The sequence below is a fragment of the Podarcis melisellensis genome, assembly GCF_964234715.1.
Source record: "Podarcis melisellensis genome assembly, chromosome: 12".
Classification (NCBI taxonomy): domain Eukaryota; kingdom Metazoa; phylum Chordata; class Lepidosauria; order Squamata; family Lacertidae; genus Podarcis; species Podarcis melisellensis.
In genome coordinates, this window is record NC_138544.1 from 51220749 (window position 1) to 51241848 (window position 21100).

General features: G+C 45.9%; 1 protein-coding gene and 1 long non-coding RNA gene across 11 annotated transcripts in view; one reads left to right on the plus strand and one right to left on the minus strand.

Moving 5' to 3' along the window:
• The window catches only part of LOC309381042 (sodium channel protein type 5 subunit alpha-like), a 215660-nt gene that overhangs the window by 140864 nt on the left and 53696 nt on the right, over window positions 1–21100 (minus strand). For 9 of the 10 annotated variants that reach the window (XM_081931409.1, XM_081931407.1, XM_081931408.1 and 6 more), the window contains exons 7-9: window positions 9164–9227; window positions 5076–5217; window positions 922–1119 (exon numbers count right to left, since the gene is read on the minus strand). In XM_081931409.1, coding sequence (XP_081787535.1) covers window positions 922–1119; window positions 5076–5217; window positions 9164–9227 — 404 coding nt within the window. Of the gene's footprint in view, window positions 1–921; window positions 1120–5075; window positions 5218–8378; window positions 8423–9163; window positions 9228–21100 lie in introns of those variants that run through there. The other variant, XM_081931401.1, reaches the window with a different exon arrangement.
• Window positions 1–21100, plus strand: part of LOC309353405 — a 157457-nt gene that overhangs the window by 47832 nt on the left and 88525 nt on the right. The gene's annotated exons all lie outside the window — the stretch shown is intronic.

Genomic DNA, 21100 nt, shown 5'->3' on the forward strand with positions numbered 1-21100 from the left:
GCCAATTAACACATGCCATCGTAGTGGGATGCTAAGAGCTGCTTCCACCGGCGACATATTTTGCACACAGATAGGAAAGAAAGCCCAGGGTGAGGGAGTCTGGGTTGTGAGGTTTGGGCATGTTATAAAGACGCTTAATACCACTCAGGGTGAGAGACTGAACTGTCAGAAAGAGAGAAAGGCCCAATCTGGGTGGGAGGCATGCTTTATGTTGCTGTGTGTACAGCTTTGTATTGCTTTAGGTGGAGGTGGGTTAATAGCTGTAAATTACGCTTAATGCTGCCAGGGATTCTTTGTAGATCAGACTTTGCTTTGTGGCAAGTGGTTGGCTGGGAATTAACTATGTTATTGTGGGTAAGGTTGGTGGGAATGGCTGAGAGCAAGGTTTGCACGTGGGAGAGTGCTGTCAGGGGCTGGCTGGATGACAAGGAGTGGTGGGAGGTGTCAACCGGGGTACCCCAAAGGGAAACCCCAGAGGAGGAAGGCTCAGAGCCTGGACATTGGTGGTGGGAGAGGTCAGAGGAGAAGACTGGGAGGAGGGGCAGATGGTGAAGAAGAAGAGTTTGGATTTGATATCCCGCTTTATCACTACCTGACGGAGTCTCAAAGCAGCTAACAATATCCTTTCCCTTCCTCCCCCACAACAAACACTCTGTGAGGTGAGTGGGGCTGAGAGACTTCAGAGAAGTGTGACTGGCCCAAGGTCACCCAGCAGCTGCATGTGGAGGAGTGGGGAAGCGAACCCGGTTCACCAGATTACGAGTCCACCGCTCTTAACCACTACACCACAGTGGGCAGGGATTGGAACTATGTGATTTTGCCAATTACGTAACTCAGCTGTCAAAAGAAAGATGAAAGGAACACACCAAGACCACCCCCTGGAAAGCTCCTCCAAGACCACCCCCTGGAATGATTACAGACCTCCTGCTCTTTCTTGAGAGCCTCCATGGCTTCTTGAAACTTCCTCTCCTTCGCTTCCATTTCAGCAATGGTGGCCTGGTTCTGCTCTTCGTACGCCATGGCCACCACAGCCAAGATCAAGTTGATCAGGTAAAAGGAGCCCAGAAAGATGACCAGCATGAAAAACAGCATGTAGATCTTGCCAGCAGATCTAAGCGTCTGAATAAGACCAAGAGAGAGCGGGGGGGGGGGGGAGTTCATTATTAAAATGAATTGCTAGTTTTAACCTTTGTGTTTATCCAAAGCAACTCTTCCCACATTCTCAGATAAGGCTGCTGAAATGAAGAAAGCTTGGTTGGTGGGAGGGACAAGCGGTTTTTCATTTCTGTTCTTGTGATAGGTCAAGAGCCTATGCAATGTATTGGTCTTCCTTAGCCTGGTTGGCTCAGGAAGTTCATTATATGGCAAGTCAGGAGCAGCAAAACACTGCAGCTCAGTTCTGGTAACGTCCTGAGCAGAAAGTGTGTCCTCTTGCTGAATTCTATGCCTGCCTCTCTTTCTAAGCCAATATTTTGCACTTGGGTGGGATAGGTCAGTCAGTAGAGCATTAGGCTCTTAATCTCAGGGCTGTGGGTTCTAGCCCCACGTCAGACAATTGCAGGGAGTTGGCAAGATGTCTCTCATGGTTCCTTCCAACACTACAATCCCATGATTCTCTGGTGGGCCTTAGAGGTCTAAGAGAATACAATGTACCGTATTTTTCACTCTATAAGACGCACCAGACCACAAGACGCACCTAGTTTTTGGAGGAGGAAAACAAGAAAAAAAATATTCTGAATCTCAGAAGCCAGAACAGCAAGAGGGATCGCTGTGCAGTGAAAGCAGCAATCCCTCTTCCTGTTCTGGCTTCTAGGATAGCTGCACAGCCTACATTTGCTCCATAAGATGCACACACATTTCCCCTTACTTTTTAGGAGGGGAAAAGTGAGTCTTATAGAGCAAAAAATACGGTAGATCCCGCAAGCTTGGAGTTCCATCACCCCTGCCTTAGGGATCAGTTCCTGGTTACAGAATCACATGTCACTACTAACACCCCTAGCCACTTAGCTTGTTTAAAGCTTTCTGAAATGAATGTCAGCTGCACAGGCAGCATTGCATTTATTTTTACAGGTTTGCATATTTTAATGTTTTAATGTTTCTAGCAAGCCAACCAGAAAACTTTTTTTTCAACCACGCAACCTAAAAATATTTTATTGAAACAAAAGAACAGCAAGACACGGATAAAATTGAGGAAGTGAAATTATTATTTCCACATGAACACTAACGTTTATTTACAAGCAAATCCACTTAGCCTCCGCTTACAAAGCATCAATCACTGGCAGGTATTGGTGAAGGCAGCATGGTCTGAAAGCTGGTTACTAATTCACTTGCACAGAGTCAGTGGTCCATATAGGTCAATATTGTCTACAATGGCTAGCAGAAGCTAGCCAGGATTACAGCCATGGGTCTTTCCCAGCCATACCTAGAGATGCTGAGGATTGGAACCTGGGACATTCTGTGTGCAAAGCAGATGCTCTCACAGAGGTGGGGCCTCTCACTTAAGCATGGCAATGCTCACAAGGGAATTTAACACTGATGTGCCCAAAACGTGCCAGCCGTGTGCACTAAACTGCTCTCATGAATCACTGCATCTATTGTTGTCGTCACAACTTTACATTTTGCAGAGCTCTGGTATGTACATGGAACTCCATGGGTGAGAAAGAAGGCCTGTGGAACGCCCTCCCACCAGATGTCAAAGAGAAGAACAACTACCAGATTTTCAGAAGACATCTGAAGGCAGCCCTCTTTAGGGAAGCTTTTAATGTTTAACAGACTACTGTATTTTAATACTTTGTTGGAAGCTGCCCAGAGTGGCTGGGGAAATCCAGCCAGATGGGCGGGGTATAAATAAAAAATTCTATTCTATTCTCTTCTGTTGTTTCTGCTCTCACAGCTGGCCCATTTATCACATATGCTTGAGGCCACACTTTTGTGTGTGCAAAATATTCCCCAGTGCATAAAATGGGAAAATAGCTGTATGCATGGAGGTCCTCGGGTTCAGTGAAGCCTGGCATATGAACTGCTTCCTGTGCTATTATTCAAAAAGAGCCATTTCCCCATGAACAAGGCTGCTATATGAGTGAGGCTATTTAATGGGTTTTCCTCACCCAACTGGCACCCTTCATCCTAGGTGGGTGCCAATTAAATAGGAAAATTCCATGTGACTGTCTCCACTTACCATATTTTTCGCCCTATAGGACGCACTTTCCCCCCTCCAAAAATAAAGGGGAAATGTGTGTGCATCCTATGGGGCGAATGCAGGCTTTCGCTGAAGCCTGGAGAGCGAGGGGGGTCAGTGCGCACCGACACCTCTCGCTCTCCAGGCAGCTATCCGCAAGCCTTGCGCGCCCAGGGGGAGTTCCCCCGGGCACGCAAGGCTTGCAGGCGGCAGCCTGGAGCACGGGGCGCCCTCCGGACGACGCCCCGTGCTTCGCGCAGGTGTCGGCAAGCCTTGCGCACCCAGGGGGCGCATGGGGCGCCCTGAAGCAGAGTGCCCATGGTGTCGGGCTTCCCATGCTGCGAAGTTCCCGCAGGGCTTCCCATGCTGCGGATAGCAGCCTGCCGCCCGACGCATGGGGCGCCCTGAAGCAGAGAGCCCCTTGTGCCGGGCAGACATCAGCCAGCCCCACAGGCTCGGGGGACAGCAGGGAGGCGCAGCACCGCCATCCCACTGTTCCCCGACCTGGTTTTTTTTGGGGGGAAATAAAGGATTTTTCCCCCTTTATTTCCCCCCCCTCCACAAAAAAAGTAGGTGCGTCCTATGGGACGGAGCGTCCTATGGGACCAAAAATACGGTATATGGTTGTGACAATCACATAGAGCCATGTAGGATTACACCGCAGGAAACTAGCAGCCCTTGCAACCCTGTGACCCTGTAATGGAGCCAATTCATGACTTGACAAATACACAAAGCCAGCTGAGTTCACCAATGTGCCTTTTCCTTCTCAATTTATAAAGTGGACTATAAAAAGATGATGACTTTATATGTCACATGTCAACAAACGATTCTTCAAATATTCAAGGGTTCACATTGCAGCTAACAATTCAGATTTAATTTACAGGCTGGTTTAAATGCACCTGATCTTCCAGTTTTATTATGAAGCGACACAATATGGTTTCATGTTTGTTATGACTGAGTCAACAAGTCAAAATAAATGGCTGGAAAGAACATATACTGTGGGATTGATCTTGTGGGAAATGATACTGAAGGAACAACAAATGTAGTCCTCAAACTACGTTGGGAAATTCATATTTGAGTTTGACATTGTTCGTATGGCGGAAATGGAGAAAATTTCCTGCTCCAGGTACTTCCCCAGTCTCAACTGTCCTAGGACATGATATAAGCGACTTAGGCGCCAAATACCTGAACAACCATCTCCTTCCCTGCAGACCGTAAGATGCTAAGATCAGAGGAGGGGGCTCTCTTGGTTGTTCTACCACCCACATAAGCTTGAAGGGGAGACTGCAACCCAGGAGAGGGCCTTCTCTGTGTTGGCCCCTAAGCTGTGGAAGGTTAATGTGGCAGGTTAATGTGGCAGGTTAAGCTGTGGAAGGTTAATGTGGCAGCTTCATTATATAGCTTCTGCCAAAGGCTAAAGGATCATCGCTTTTGACACCTGGAGTGTATATTTTTAGGAGTGTATATTTTTAGGAGTGTATATTTTTAGGATCCACCTTATTTTTGTGATTGTAATCCAGTGACATAGCGTGGGGGGTGCAGGGGGGGCCGGCCGCACCGGGCACAACATCTGGGGGTTAGGGGGTGCAAATCCACGGGTTAGGGGGCGCAAATCCACAGGTTAGGGGGCGCAAATTACTTGTCTTGCCCCGGGTGCTGACAACCCACGCTACGCCACTGTTGTAATCTGCTTTAAACTGTTTTTTTATATTGTGTGTTAATTGTTTTAACCCACCTTAGTATGAAGGGTGGGTGATAAATAGCATAATAATAATAATAATTTGTACCTGGGAGACAAGTTTCCTCCTTTCCTAAATGGAAAGCCCATGGAGTCTGTGATGTGTTAAAGAAGAAGGTTATCCACAAACAAAAGCAACCAGACAAATCAGTCTTCTACCTGTTGATAGAGGCGTTCCCAGCAATCCTGCGTCATGAGGCGGAACAAGGACAGGAAGGCCCAGCCAAAGGTATCAAAGCTTGTGTACCCAAAGTCAGGATTGTCACCAGCCTTCAGACAGATGTAATTGTCCGGACATGAACTGTAGGAAGAGAAGCAATAAGCAATAAAGGCTACTGGTGGGGAAAGTTCTCTCAGCTCAGTTTGGAAGTTTGATGGCAACGGAGTCATTGAATAATGTTTTGGGTTTTTTTAATAAATAAAAAACGGACAGCACTGGCACACAAAACTTTGCAGCAAAATGGTACTCATCCTTCCACGCCAGAGGCAACACCTCTCTGTCTCGCTGCAGCAACCACAATTCCTGACTTCCCTTGTCCCCTAAATGCTGCCACCTGAACCAACCTGCCACCCTCTGGTTCCATGGTCTGGACAGTCCCAGAAAAGATATCGCTCCTCCCTTCCCTACTAGAGTTCTGAATTGACATGGATGTAACAATGGCTTCATCTTATCATGCTACCACATCATTTTCTACTGCCTTTCAACTACAGTTGTACCTCGGGTTAAGTACTTAATTCGTTCTGGAGGTCCGTTCTTAACCCAAAACTGTTCTTAACCTGAAGCACCACTTTAGCTATTGGGGCCTCCTGCTGCCGCCACGCCGCCGGAGCACAATTTCTGTTCTCATCCTGAAGCAAAGCTCTTAACCCAAGGTATTATTTCTGGGTTAGCAGAGTCTGTAACCTGAAGCGTATGTAACCTGAAGCGTATGTAACCTGAGGTACCACTGTAGTGATCTGTTTTCTATCCAAGGCCCCTAGAACATTGAATATCACTCAGGGATGAATGAATCCGCCAATTTTTATTTCTTTCATTTCCCCAATATTAAACTCAGTTCTCCACATTTCAGTAGCAATTTCTGACTACTTCTTTTGTCATGAATATTGATCGGCATTTTAGTGAGAATTTATTCCAACGCCCAACATTTTTTTGCAAGCCATATCCCCTACATAACAGATATTGTATGTTATTTTCTCATACGTATGCATTTTAATACACACTTTGCCCTAATATGTAAATTTTTGTACACAATATTTGACTGGAGAACTACGCTGCAAAATCTGGAGAATGCGAATCTCAAAGGATAATTGTGTTCTGCTTATCCTGCTGCTTCGAAAAGTGTGAGGCTGGGCAACCTGCCTTTAAGGAATCATGTTCCCACTGAGGAACCCTCAAAAAGATTCTGCAAAATCCCTAGGTTCCCTGGAATACAGCTGGAAAACTCTTTTTTACAGAATCCAAAAGGATTTAGCCAAGTCTCTGCTTTTGGATTTTCTAGCAAATATACTCTGGACAATTTATACCCCCAGGGGGAAGGAATGAGCCTGTCACATTATCAAAATCTTCTGATATACAAGGAGTGGCAATGCGAACTTTTTCCATTAGCGTCTTTCCAGAAGAACATCCACAGGACACCATACGATTAATCACAATAAAAAAGTACAGTGCTATTGATTAAGGACAGTTAACAGCATCAATCTGCCCACCCATCAATCAGGCTATACTCAACATTGTGGGATGGCCATTTATTTATTTTTAAAGGCTTTTTTTGTCAAATCAGCAGCAGAGATTGTATATCCCTGATGTCAACCTCTACTGTATGAGGCAAACATAATTAGCTGAGATGGCTTTTTAAAAGGATTAGACAAATTCATGGAGGGTGTTCCTCAATAGCCATTAACCGTAATAGCGAAGTGGAACTTCCACGTTGAGACGCACTGTATCGCTGAGTACCACAAAGGACAAACAGGAGGGGACGGCAGTTTCCCTGTTTGTGAGCTTCTTGGTGGCACCTGGCTAGGATCACAAACAGGAACAGAATGTGATGGACCCAGCAGGACGCTGGAATTTGCAAAGAACGAATTCTCAAGCATCCCTACCCACATGACCTGCCTGAATCCGCCCAGCTCCACCCACTAAATCACCCTTCAACCTGCCTCCAGGCACCAGAATCTGATGAAACAATGGCTAGCTACTCTTAACAAATAGGTTCTATCTTTTGCGTTACACACCATATTCCAAAAGGGCTTTAGTGCAAAAAGCATTTCTTTAATTCTACCTCTGCAGAGTGTCTAACAGGTGCCTGAATTTTTTTTTAATGTGCTAATAGGGATTTTCTAATGAAACGCTGCAGCAGCAGCAGCAACAACAACAACAACAGAAATAGTTCCCTAAAGAGGTTTTAAAAATAACGTTGAGGTTCACTGGAGAATTTTCTAAGGCCTCATTCTCCTCCTAAATTACTCGTATTTATAGACTTGAGGTGAAACAATACATCTGAAACCGGGGAAGAAAGATGTTTCATCCTATAGAACATAAAATTTACTTTGGTCTCAATCTATAAATGAAAATGAGGGTCCAAGAGAGGATAATGGCAATTAAGGTTTCTATAGCAACCATAGCTAGGATGCCGTTGTCAAAGGTGCTCTCTTGTTACATCTCCAAGTCGCCCCAGTGGCTTCATTTCTGTCCTTGGGATTTGCCAACTGAGCTTTCTTGACAATTTCAGAAGAGGCAGAAGGTAAAGGCCTCTCTAGTGCACATAGAAACAGGTTTCCAGGTTGCCATTCCCCACCCGCACTCCTGCACTTTTAACCGTGGCAACACGGGCAAGAAGCCAAAAACCTAGAATTGTAGAACTGTAGAGTCATGTAGTCGAACCCCCTGGAATGCATGAATTCACGCAGCTGTCCCATACGGGGACAGAACCTGCAACCTTGGCATTATCAGCACAACACTCTAACCAACTGAGCTACGCAGGCCTGCCAGTGGGAGTTTCACCTGTTGCATTTTTGCCTGCCCTGCAGCTGTGAAAGGCCCAGGAGCCTTGCCACAGAAAAGGTGGCAACCCTGAGAGGCCAGACATGGCATGAATGAAATCCACGTATTGTTTACTTTTTTAAAACGTGCTCTTTCATAGGTGTAGGTACCACCTTTCATTACGATGAATATCTGTGCAAGCTAGTCCCTGACTGTAGGGCGCCAAGCAGATAATGCTAGTTATTCGTGACTACAATGGTAGCTTGGTTCTCAAATGCCTTGGTACTCAAACAACTTGGAACCCAAACACTGCAAACCCAGAAGTATGTGTTCTGGTTTGCGAACATTTTTCAGAAGCCGAACATGCTCCGTTTTGAGTGTTACGCTTCCGATTTGAGTGCCACACTTCCGTTTTGAGCGTTACGCTGAGGTCTGTCTGGCCAATGAGGGTTTAATCTGGCCAATGGGGTACAGTCTAGTACCTGCGCTCTGGCTCAGCACATGGAAGCATCCTATGTTCCTAGGAGGGGCACCTGTCAGTCTCTGGAGCAGCCACAATTTTTAGAATCAGATGCCATTTCAGTGATTTCCAAAGGCCGTTAAAGAACACAAGCCTGTTCCCTCATCTCCCGAGGGAGAACACTGGAATTAATCATCAATCAGTCTCTCCCTTGTATTTCTGATGTCTCACTCCCACATTTCACTTTTATTCCCCCCCCTTTCTTTTTCTTTCATATTTTTTCATTTTCATTTTTTTTTTAAAAAAAGGCACTAATCCACAACATCAAACACATTATCAAGTTTCCAGGAGGAAAAAAAGAAATGAACGGCTAAAGAAAGAACTGGTAATAAGACTCCGAAAGAATGCGGCTTTGAACTGGCAAGACACATCACTCTTCCTCCCCCACTGTTTGGAAAATTGCATTATCATGCCGGAAAGATTCACCACCACCGCCATGTCTATTATTGCTGACCCTTAGAAGGGGAAATCTCCATTCTCCTGTAAGTAGGACAGAGCTGAACTAATAACTATATTTGAGGTGGGGGGAGGGGCAAAATAAATATATATATTATAAAATAAATATGCCCTAGCATGGGTGTTTCATTAGCTCTGTTCTTAACAACATTCCTATAGAGGCTGTATTTTACTGTTTTAGAAACATAATTTAGACAGAAGGAATGCCAACGTAGAAACTATGAAGTGCTACCTCATTAAAAAGGTGTAATAATGCTAGGTTTTGCTTAACTATCATCAAATATTACTTACCCAGCATCTGTGCTGTTGCCACAAAGTAGTGCATCCATGGTGCCCTCTTTTTTGAAGTAGTTATCTGCAACACAAACACAGTCAGCGTTTATTTGCAGCACATTTCCTTCACAAAAGGCGCGGCAAACTCGGGAGAAATTGAGATCTTTCACTGGCAGGGTTACGGTAGGTGGATAATGGTGCAAAACTCCTTGCAACACAGAAGGCTAGCACTGGGCTAGAATCTTTCACCCAGGTGTACTAGTTTTCTACATGCAAGGTTGCATTTTGTCAACATAGAGGACCCTATGAAAACAATACCACAACGTCTACCCTGTGAACCTATACCTTGGGCAGTCCCTTTTATGAAGGCAGCCGCCGCGATCTCTAAACTAAGTGTCCTCTCCAAATTACAGTTCCCAGTCCATTGCCCCCATAGAGGTGGCGTCCTCTTGCATAAGATTCTGGCACACAGACTCCTCATGTTGCTCCTCTGCAGATAAGGAGAGGAGCTGGATTTCTATGGGAAGCACAGGTGAGGCCTGTATACAAGTGAGGAGAGAAAGGCTTGTGCTGTCCATCAGGCAAAGGCTTTTTCCACCTGCCTTTCCCCACCCATTCCAGCCCTAGGAGCCTTTCCCAAACCATTACTTTAAGAATAGCAGAAGCAGTGGGGAAGAAGGGAGTGCATGGATATTTATTAAAAATATATATATTATAAGCTGTGCATCCTTGTTTCTCAACTTGATCCTTTTACATGATTTTGCATGTTTCGTGGTATTTTATGCATTGTGATTTGCCATTATTTTTACTGACTGTAGTTTAGTAATTCTTTATTATAATTGTTAAGTGTAAACTGTTCAATTACAGTGGTACCTCGGGTTAAGTACTTAATTTGTTCTGGAGGTCTGTTCTTAACCTGAAACTGTTCTTAACCTGAAGCACCACTTTAGCTAATGGGGCCTCCTGCTGCTGCCGTGATGCTGCAGCACAATTTCTGTTCTTATCCTGAAGCAAAGTTCTTAACCTGAAGCACTATTTCTGGGTTGGCGGAGTCTGTAACCTGAAGCGTATGTAACCCAAGGTACCACTGTATTATTTGCTATATTTAATTTTACTGTTTATAATTATATACTAATGGATCACTGAACATTGCTTTATTTGATATGAGTTGCTTATTTTAAAGTTATTGTGACCTTTTTTTGTATCGGATCAGATTGCTATTAGGCGCGTGATTTTTTTGCTGTTCATTTTGTTGTTTCTTCAGCTTGTAAACTGCCTTGTGTGTAGTAATATAGAAAGGCGGCATACAAATTAAAAGTGAAATGAAACGGAATACAAGATAATGGTCCGCCTGGCACCACATTTGCCCAACCAAGGAAGAGCAAGAAAGAGGGAAAGAGACTTCTGCTTTTGGTGTCATCCCTCACGCACAAAAGCTCACAGAGACATTTCTTAAGGATTTCTTCTGGCCCGTGACTTCCATCACCAACTAGTCAGGGCTAAGCCAAAATGCTATCCCTCCATATTTCACCATCTATTTGCAGGAACAATATTTAAGGGGGGAGTGAAGGGGAGCAATGGGCAGGGGGGTAAACTTCCTATAGCACTTCCTGGCATCTTAAGAGATAACAGCTGCCATTTTTCCCCCCAGCAGAGCGAGGACAGGAGTTACTGCCCTCATTCTGTCTTCAGAATGCTGTTGCATGGTGCTGCCAACCTGAGAGCAATGTCCTTGCTCGCCTTTCTTAAAAAAAAAAAAAAATCCCTCACTCTTGACTGGCTTCAGAATAACACTACACTTTCATGGGTTGCCATCCTGAAGTCGGGCAAGAATGAGGGTCAAACTTCCTGCCCTCGCTCATGAAAAAATGGTGCCCTTCGACAGACTAAATGCTGGGATACAAGTGAAATGAGCAAGGAAGAAAATTCGGGAATCTTTTGCACCCTCATTTTGAGCTGAACGTTCTGCTAAAAAGAAAAGAAAAGAAAATCTTTCATCTCAGCAATGAATAATACAAAGGGACCCGAAGAGCAACTTGCTTCCAGATAAGCTGCATTGTTTCATAATCAATAACAAACAGCTTCTATTTTTTAGTATTCTTCCCATCCATTCCCCCACCTCCAGGGAGCTAGATGTTGGGTGTGATGGTGTTGAGTGGAACTTAGCTGTCTCTGGATGTAGCTAGGCGCCTATAGAGCATAACAGCATGACCGCGGCAGGAAGGAATGTTCAGAAAGCAGCCTCATACCAGCTACAGGAGAGATAAAAGATAAAAGGCTGGTGCTAGCTGTCCCCCTTCCATTCAAAGGGGGGAATCACTCTAGCTTGACACAAAAACAAGGGGCTGTTATTTGGGGACACTTCCACTTATGGGCTGGATGAGGGCCTTGTCAACGAAACACAGCGGAATGAAGTGGTAGAGCCCTGGGGTGGTAAAAGAGACTGTACCGCTTTAGTCGGCAGGTGGGGGTTCTCACCATGGATAGTTATTCCCGAAAAGAAAAACAAAACAACAAACCTCTCTGGAATTAGAAAGCTAGCAATGAAGGGTACAGACTTCACAGTCAAGACCTTTGTTCCTGAAAGAATTTGTTTACGTTTGCAACTACGGCCGAACGGATTTTATTAGCACAACATTGGAAAAAAAGAAGGTATCCCAGCTTAAGAAGACTGGCAAGTTAAATTAATAGAATATGTTGAAATGGCAAAATTGACAATGAAACTAAGAGGAAGAGACGACAACGAATTTAAAGAAGAATGGAAGATGTTTATTGCATTTGCAGGTGCCCACAACTCTTCCTCTGCGGCTGAAGTCTCCATGTGCTCTTGTGAACACATTAAGGTCATCCCCGCCAACGTTTATCCAGTGAAAATAGGGACATTCTAAGGAAAAGCACGACATTGTGGGATAAAATCCAAAACCAGGACAGCTTCTGTAAATCCAAAACTGTCCTTGGAATATAGGGACACTTGGAGGGTCTGTAAGGGTTCGAGTGGGTTTGTTATATTCAACAACAACACACACACACACACACAGCCTCAGCCAATCCTGGTTGCCACAATTCCCCACAAAAACAGGCCTCAAGCAGTTTTAATTCACTTTGACTAACCTCCCTCTAAAAGCAAGGCCTCAACCAGCCTCAGCTACCACAAACTCCCTCAGCAGAAAAAGGCTTAGCCAGTGTTGCACTACTGAAAGTTCTCTCTCCTTGACATAGCGTGTTCTCCTTCATGGAGAGCACGTGTTGCGGTGGGGGCCGCCAGGACACTCCAAAGTTGGGGGCGGGCTAATTGATCGTTGGTCGCTGATGCGATTGGGGCTTCCCTTGTTGTTGGGAAGAAGCCATTTGTTGATTGACTGCCAAAAATGCTAAAACTCCTTGCACGAGGCTAGGGCTTCCTCTTTTTGCCCGTGCATCGGATTGCCCGTCCCCCCCTCCCTAGAATTAGGGTTGTTCGCTTTGACCTTGCTATGCCAGTCATGGGGTCATCTGCTCTTGGGGCAGGGGCCCGGTAGGAATTTTGTCCATCTGGCTGATTGGCTGGGGCCATTTGGTTTTTGCCTACTGCATAGCAAATCGTCACAACTTGTAAGGTTGCGGTTAGGCATTGGTTTATGGTTTGGTTGGTTGAGGGGCATGGATTGGTTGTGCCTGCCCCTCTAATGCTGCTGCTGCAAGGGATTCCGTTAAAGGAATTGGGGGCTAACTATTGCTTGTCCACTCTGTCAAGGGGGTTTGGGCCATAGCAATGAGCTCCTGGTTGCATTTGGGGTGAGGGCAGGTTCCCTGCTCCACCGCTACCCCCAAGTGTATTCCCCTTTTCTGACTTTCGCATTGTGCGGAATGTCAGTCTGTCCCCCATGGTGGGGGCAGATAGTCGCAACCAATGCCTAAGCAACCACTCACAAATTTGTATTTTAATAAAGTTGTGGCCAAAATTATGCCAAAAATCTTAAACAAAAAATTCTGTGTGATGTGTGAGTTATTGGGGTGGCCCTGGGGACCTCGACACGCAAGCAGTTTCCAACAATGTGATTTGAGATTCCTTTGCTAAAGGCCAGCTGTCAGGACTTGTGATGTGGGAGCATTTGAGCACGCAGGGATGTTACTCAGCAGTTGCCAGACCCTCAATGTTCCTTGACTTTCTGTCCCACTTCTGGCGTTGCAGAAAAGCCTCCTACCTTTCCAGACAGATTTATCAGAAACAGGCTTCCCACCAATCAAGAAACGTTCATCCCCTCCAGCAGGTATCTCAGCAGCCTCGTCTCAAGCCGAGGTGCAAAACCGGCCGGCACTTCTAGCCGCAATAATTGGATCCGAAAGGCAGACTTTCAAACGACAAGGAAGCCTTAGTCACAAGGATTCCGACTGCCTCATGCAATGCAGAAAAGATGCCAGAAAGGAAATTATGTAGGTGAGGCCAGATGGCCTTTGAGATTGCAAAGAAACTCCCATCGCAGGACAATCACAGACAAAAACTTCCTGTCACTTGTCAAGAGAACGAGCAGAGTCTCCCTCAACCATTATTGATTATGAAGTTACTGAGTGACCTTAGAAAAGCTCTCCTTCCCCTCACAGCTACCTGTAATAATACCGGTCAACCTTTCAGAATTGCTTCAACGATCACTGAGATGTTCCCTGTGAAGTGCTGTGAACGATTAGGTTGCAAACTTGTGCGCAGAGCCTGTTTTATTTTTAATGAATGGTCTCGTTCACATGTACTACAGAGCATAAGCCATGGTTAAGGAAACTGGTCTATGCATGGTACTTCTCCTTCGCAAGCAGCTTCGGGACGCCACTTCCTAAGGAGCAGTGTAACTCCCCTCCTAAACCAATTTTAAAATACGGTTCAAATCAAGTTTTTAAAGGTTTTAAAAAACCTTTTTACAAAAAACCCAAACTGAATGAATCCAGAGCAGGGCAGGTGATTCCACCCATCCACCCAGGCACAGACCCAGTATATAATGGGTGGAACAATATTTCAGGTATCTGGAACGCAATATATAGGCAAGTCGCAGGATATCTAGCAAAACTAGACTGTGGCTTTTGGGTCAAGTGCACTGGGAGGGGCTTCCCCCCAAAATAGTTCAATTGGGGGTACCCCCTCCCAATGATGACAAGCTTCAGATTCATCCAGCTATTGATCTGTTTTGCTTCCCTCCAAGCCAAACAGCATATTTGCCTTTTGCTATTTACATCTCATAAATCTAGGCTGACTCATAAATCTTAAACTCCATTTTATTACTAAATGTACCCTTAATATCTCAATCAAGATGTATTTTCCACTGTCAGGCTGGCAGGCCAGAAATTTTAAGCTTCTTTCCTAGAAACTGTAATGTCCACCCACACAGAAGGATCCATATATAGTATGTGTGTGTTTTCCCCTCTGACCATTGAAGCATTGTTCTGCTTCTAATATTATGCATTTGACACACGCACACACACACACACACACACACACACACACACACACAAACACACACATATCAGTTCCAAGCCAGCCAATGATGTATATATACATTCTGTTCAGGAAATAGTGTGTGGAATCTTATGGCCGGCAATGGATGAGTGATGCCCTAAACTCCTTCATCTTAACCTTCATCCAGGAAAACTAAAAACTCGATAGTTTCAGGGGCTAATAGCTATTTGTATTTTAACCTCAGTACATTATGGGACACGGGTGGTGCCGTGGGTTAAACCACAGAGCCTAGGACTTGCCGATCAGAAGGTCGGCGGTTCGAATCCCCGCGACGGGGTGAGCTCCCATTGCTTGGTCCCTGCTCCTGCCCACCGAGGAGTTCGAAAGCACGTCAAAGTGCAAGTAGATAAATAGGTATCACTCCAGCGGGAAGGTAAACTGTGTTTCCGTGCGCTGCTCTGGTTTGCCAGAAGTGGCTTAGTCATGCTGGCCACATGACCCGGAAGCTGTACACCGGCTCCCTCGGTCAATAAAGTGAGATGAGCGCCGCAACCCCAGAGTCGGCCACGACTGGACCTAATGGTCAGGGGTCACTTTACCTTTATGTTACCTCAGTACATTAGTTTTTAAATACAAAGTAAGAAACTGACATAGGCAATTTTAGCGGGTATTTTTTTTCCTCAAGCTGGATTCAGATGTGTCTTGGAGGTGGTACTGTACCCCCACCCTCCCAAAGCCAGGTGAGGTGTGTTAGATGATGGGACACTTATCTGCTTCTTTGGGTTGGGTTTTCCTCAAAAAAGCAGGTTGGGGAGGGACCCAGCATGGGACATTGGCTGAGACAAAAAAGTACCCAAATGGCAAAGAATGGGTAAATTTTGTGAGGGTGGTTTTTGTGTTTTTGGCGCCAAGCATTTTGCATTTACAGTGGCACCTCAGGTTACAGACACTTCAGGTTACAGACTCCGCTAACACAGAAATAGTACCTCAGGTTAAGAACTTTGCTTCAGGATGAAAACAGAAATCACACGACGATGGCGCGGCGGCAGCAGGAGGCCCCATTAGCTAAAGTGGTACCTCAGGTTAAGAACAGTTTCAGGTTAAGAACGAACCTCCAGAATGAAGTAAGTGCTTAACCCGAGGTACCACTGTACAGAATTAAAACTATAAGTGGTAAGTAGAAGAAATTTAGGAACATTATTTGCTGCCTCGCAAGTGACAATATCCCAGGACAGCCTTAGGCAACCTGGTGCCCTCCAGGTGGACCATTGCTGGACTACAATTGACCAAAATTTTTGAAGGGGGGTGGGGACATCATAAGATCAGTGATAGGCACACTCCCATACATTGGGCTTGAAAAACCAAATGACTGCTACGTGAAAAACTGTTCCCTCTCCCAAGCTCCAGTGAGCATCCCTCACCTGCTCACCCACCGACCTGTCTATCTCTCCGTCTTCCATCCTGCACCTACCTTCATTGCTGGTCTAGTGGCAGGGAGAGGGAAGCAAATCTTTGCCTCCCCCCACTGCGCTCTCTGATGCTTGACACTCCACTGTGGTAGGGGTACTGTGGTAAAGAGAAGGCCCACCAAGACGAGGATGCTGGCCACCCCAGGACTTTTCCCAGAGGCCCACAAATCCCTGGAGCTGAACCTGAGTCCCTTGGAAAGGCTATTATTGCCCTATGGCATTTCATTTGAATTCTGCCCCAGATGCTTCATTCATGGGCCCCTATTTTCATGAATAGACCATGATCCCCTGAGCAAGCAGGGGCATCTCTTCCCATTTCCCCTGGATTCTCTCCGAGACACCACTTCCTAATGAACAGTGGCAGGCTTTTACTTAATCTAGTCCTCGTTTGATCGAATTTAGCGTCCCTAATCCTCGCTTTATCTGCATTCGCGACATCAATCTTCAAGCAATTGAAATGCGGAATCTTATTATGTAGCGTGATCAATACCCCTCAAATGATGTTAAGTCATTCATCTCCACACAATACTTACAAAATGATTGATTCCCCAGCGCCGCCACTCATATTTGCCCTAAAGAGATGTTGGGTTCTTTTTCTCCCACAACCACATGACAACAATGAAGCACTAAAGCCTGGGAAATAAGGAATGAAATGGCCTAACCAGTTCAGGGTGCAAGTCCTCCCTTCCGCAACTCCTGACCATGTGCAGATTGACTCTGCCAGTTCTCTCTCCTAATTTTTCTTCTGCGTTACAAAGGTGCCTGCAAACATGACATGAAGGCTGGCAACGTCCACCTTGCCATGTGGGAATCCCTTGCAGATGACCACAGTGCCTGGAGACAGGCAGGCAAGTCATGTATCCACAGCAGTGATCAGAGGAGGAATCACAGACAAAAGAAACAACATGGTGCATCTGCAGCAGCACAACTGGATAATAATAATAATAATTTATTCTTTGTACCCCGCCCATCTGGCTGGGTTTCCCCAGCCACTCTGGGCAGCTTCCAACAAAGACAAAAAATACACTAAAATGTCACACATTAGTGTGGATTAGTTGTAGTTTCCAGGTCACCTTTAAAGGTAGCCTCACGTAGAACACATTCCAGTAGAGCATGAGACAGTCTGTGGGCAGGTAGGGTCTCAGCCTGCGTACCAGGTGGATATGGTAGACAACTGCCCTGGATACAGAATTGACATGCGCCTCCATGGACAGCTGAGAGTCCAAAATGACTCCCAGGCTGTGCACCTGGTCCTTCAGGGGCACAGTTACCCCATTCAGGACCAGGGAGTCCTCCACACCAGCCTGCCCCCTGTCCCCCTAGAACAGTACTTCTGTCTTGTCAGGATTCAACCTCAATCCATTAGCCGCCATCCATCCTCCAACCGCCTCCAGGCACTCACACAGGACCTTCACCGCTTTCACTCGTTCTGATTTGAAAGCAAGGTAGAGCTGGGTATCATCTGCATATTGATGGACACCCAGTCCAAACCCCGTTCACCTGCCTTCTCCTGCCCCAGCCACAACAAAACATGTCTCTCCCACATCGGTCTCTACAGCCACAGCAGGCGCTGCAACCCTCCAACAGCTTGACCTCACCCCCAAAGGCACACTCCTCCATTGCCTCCTGAGGCAGACAGATGCCATACTCTCTAACATTTCAGGGGTGAAAACAGGAGCAGGTTTCACCACATCCCAGTTCTTACACCAAGGACTGTTGCCTGAGCCCTTTAGTTACCATGCTGAAAAATGCCATGCTTGCTGGCTGCTGTATTCATTCACCCTGAAGTGGATTGCTCTGTGCTGTTTCAAAAGCAAGGCAGGTGTTCTGTTCCTTTGGTTAAAGAAGTCCTGCAATTGGCTAACAGCCATTCAGAATGAGCCTCTCCAGCACAGGTATTGAGAGGCTGTGAGTGTTACATGGCAGAGCACTGCATAGCACATTCCTAAGCATGTCTATTCAGAATTAAGCTCCACTGAATTCAATGGGGCTCGCTCAGTGGTGTGTGGTGATAGCATGCCAACTGCAAGTTCATGCACGTGAGTCCACATTCATTAAGGGGGGAAAACACTTCTAAAGTCCTACATATTGTAACCTTTACTCACAGGGGAGTTTTTCCTGCCACAATAATCTTGGTTGCCCTTTCATACACCTTTTCCTGCTCTACAATATCCTTTATGAGGCACAGCAATCAGAAACACACACAGTATTCCAAAAGCAGTTGCATCATAGATTTGTATATTGCCTTGATGATATCGGCAGCTTTTACTTCAGCTCCCTTTTCTATCGATCTCTAGCATGGAATTCACCTTTTTCATGGTGGCTGCACGCTGAGTTGACATCTTCATTGAGCTATCCACTAATTGTTGGTATTGAACCACCAGTTAGAGACCCACACTCCCAGGCTTGTTGTCTTTTAAACAGCCGCACAATAGGCAGAAATCCAACAGATGTACCAATTCTAGCATGCCAGGAATGGCACTCCTGTTGAGGTTTGGATGAATGTGTTGCCGTTAAAAAAAAGGGATGTTTGTTGTTTGTTTGTTTTTGTTTTTTTAAGGCAGCAACTCTGTCAAATACATTCATAAAGGGAAAGTAACAGATATGAGATTGAAACCTCAAAGGCATGGTTCAGCAAGGAATCTCTATTATTATTATTATTATTATTATTATTATTATTATTATTATTCTAGCCTTGACTTCCTGTTCGAATCAGACACTCACTCTCACAATAGTTCTCTTGTTTCAGGATCCCTGCACAGACTAGTTTTGCAGCAGAGTATTGCAATCCTTCATCTATTAATTTGATTTCTTTACCCTTCCACAAGACGCCTGCCTAGACATGCATCTTTTTAATGCTTTTGTTTGCTTGTTTCATTGTCCTGATAAAACTGGGACTGATCTAGATGTAGAGTCTGGGATTGCATATTTGTTGCTGGCCAGGAAGTTTGTAGATAGGCAGCAGTGTAATCAATGCAGCGTTCCCACTGATGGGGAGAAGGTAATGCTGTGTGTTCTTGAAGGGACAGGGACGCTACTATTCATTTTCTTATCATCATTTATCTTAAACATTTATATCCCTGCTCCTTTTTTGCATTAAATCATGCCTGCTTCAGTTACAGGTGCATGCAATGGACAGAAAAGGGGGGGGAGCCACAAGAAGGGTTTTATCGCAGGCAGAGAAATGAAGGGTGGCATGCAATGAAGCAGCAACATTAGCACAATAATATCTAGCTGTGCCATGGAAATTCCCCTCCCCACCCCCATGCACCACTTAAATCTGCTCTGGGGTTTCCTCAATCCTCCAGTTCAGATTTGGGATTGGGGGAAAAGACAGGGCAAGTTCCACTACCCAAATGGAAATCCTTGTGTGACCATAGCTACTTTGCTGGATGCAGTGGCGTAGTGTGGGTTGTCAGCACCCGGGGCAAGGCAAGTAATTTGCACCCCCTAACCCGTGGATTTGACCCCCTAACCCTACCCCCCAGATGTTGCGCCCAGTGAGGCCGGCCACCCCTGCACCCCCCATGCTACGCCACTGGCTGGATGCCACCCAAAGTGTGGTTTATGATGCTCAATTGGGCTGCAATCCCAAAGCAACAGTAGCAGCATTCCCACATATATATATATATTAAAATCACTTATCACAAAGCTTCTCAGACTCATCTATCCTTTAAACCCTAATAGGCAGCATTTCAGCCCCCGCCCTGCAGCCAAGGAGTGACTCACATCCCAAGGGCTCAGAGCAACTAACTTGCCCAGTGACAGCTACTGGCTTCTGTTAATGTCCAGGCCAAAGCAAGATGCAAATACTTGATCCTCTGAGCTGCTTTCTTGGTGAACTAATTGCCCTTTGTTTAACCCTCTTGCCATCTTGCTCGGCCTTCAAATCCCGAAAGATTTCAAACTGTTTCATTCACCCCTTCATCCTAAAGCTACAGCCTTGCCAGCTAGCCTGTAAGCAGTATCTCACAGGAGCTAACGGCAATCATATCCGAAAACATCTTAAAGCCAACAAGCCAATAAACACCAGGGCAGCCAAGATCGCATGGCAACAGGTGGCAGCTTGGAGGCACGCAGCCGCAATCAGGTTTTAAAGCTGGGTGCCGTGACCCACAACTCAGAGGCCAGGCACGGAGAAATGGACACAAAGGGGGACGAGGCTCTTGGGTGAAGAACTGCCAGGACCACCTTCAGCACTTTCCCAACCAGAAGATGCAGCCATACTATCCTCGTCTGGTACAGAAGCATCTTCTTAGCCACACAGGTGCCTCACATAATTAGGTGAGAGCCCTTTAACAGCAGGTCCCCTCCTCTGGGGAGTATATTTTTGGCATCATATTTTAGGCTTCAGTTTGAGCAAGGTGCTCCTAGAGGCAGCAGCTCATCAGGCCACCTCTAGGTGACTATGGAGCTCTCCAAGGTCCTGAAGGTATTCTGTGGGCCTTGAACTCTTGCCTCGGCCTCCGAGAGGGACACTGCCCAGCTCTCCCAGGCAGCTTTGGGTTCCTGTAGAACAGAACCCTGGGAAAACTGCGAGGCAGTCAAACACTGGGGCAGCGAAGCCACATAATAGATCAGTGGGGAAAGATACAGCCAGAGAACAGAATTCCTCAGGCACTAGACCAGAATCAGAAGCATTGTGGCACAATTCCACTGGTCCTTTTGGTAGCCTGACGTTTGCTGAGCTGGTATCCTCAGTTCCATTCTCTCCCTGGAGGCCAGCTTCACCTGAGTCTCTGGTTCAAGGCCCCCCACATTTCGCAAATGCTAATAATGTTGCAGCAACAACCATTCTGCTCCCAAAAATGTGCCCCCACAGAAAAAGTTTTCAGCAGCTTCCTAAATATCCCTACTGAGCTGTTCCAACTGGCTTCCTTGGCTATGAAGCCACCACAGAGGAGGCCCTGCTCCTTATCATTCCTTAGCCCAGACAGCAGAAGGACCCAAAGCAAAATCACCCTTGAAGATCTTAGCATCTAGGAGACTTCATATAGGATGAGGCACCCCTGGAAGTATCCCAACAAACAAACACTGCTAAAAGTTGCTAGTTGGCCTTTTAAA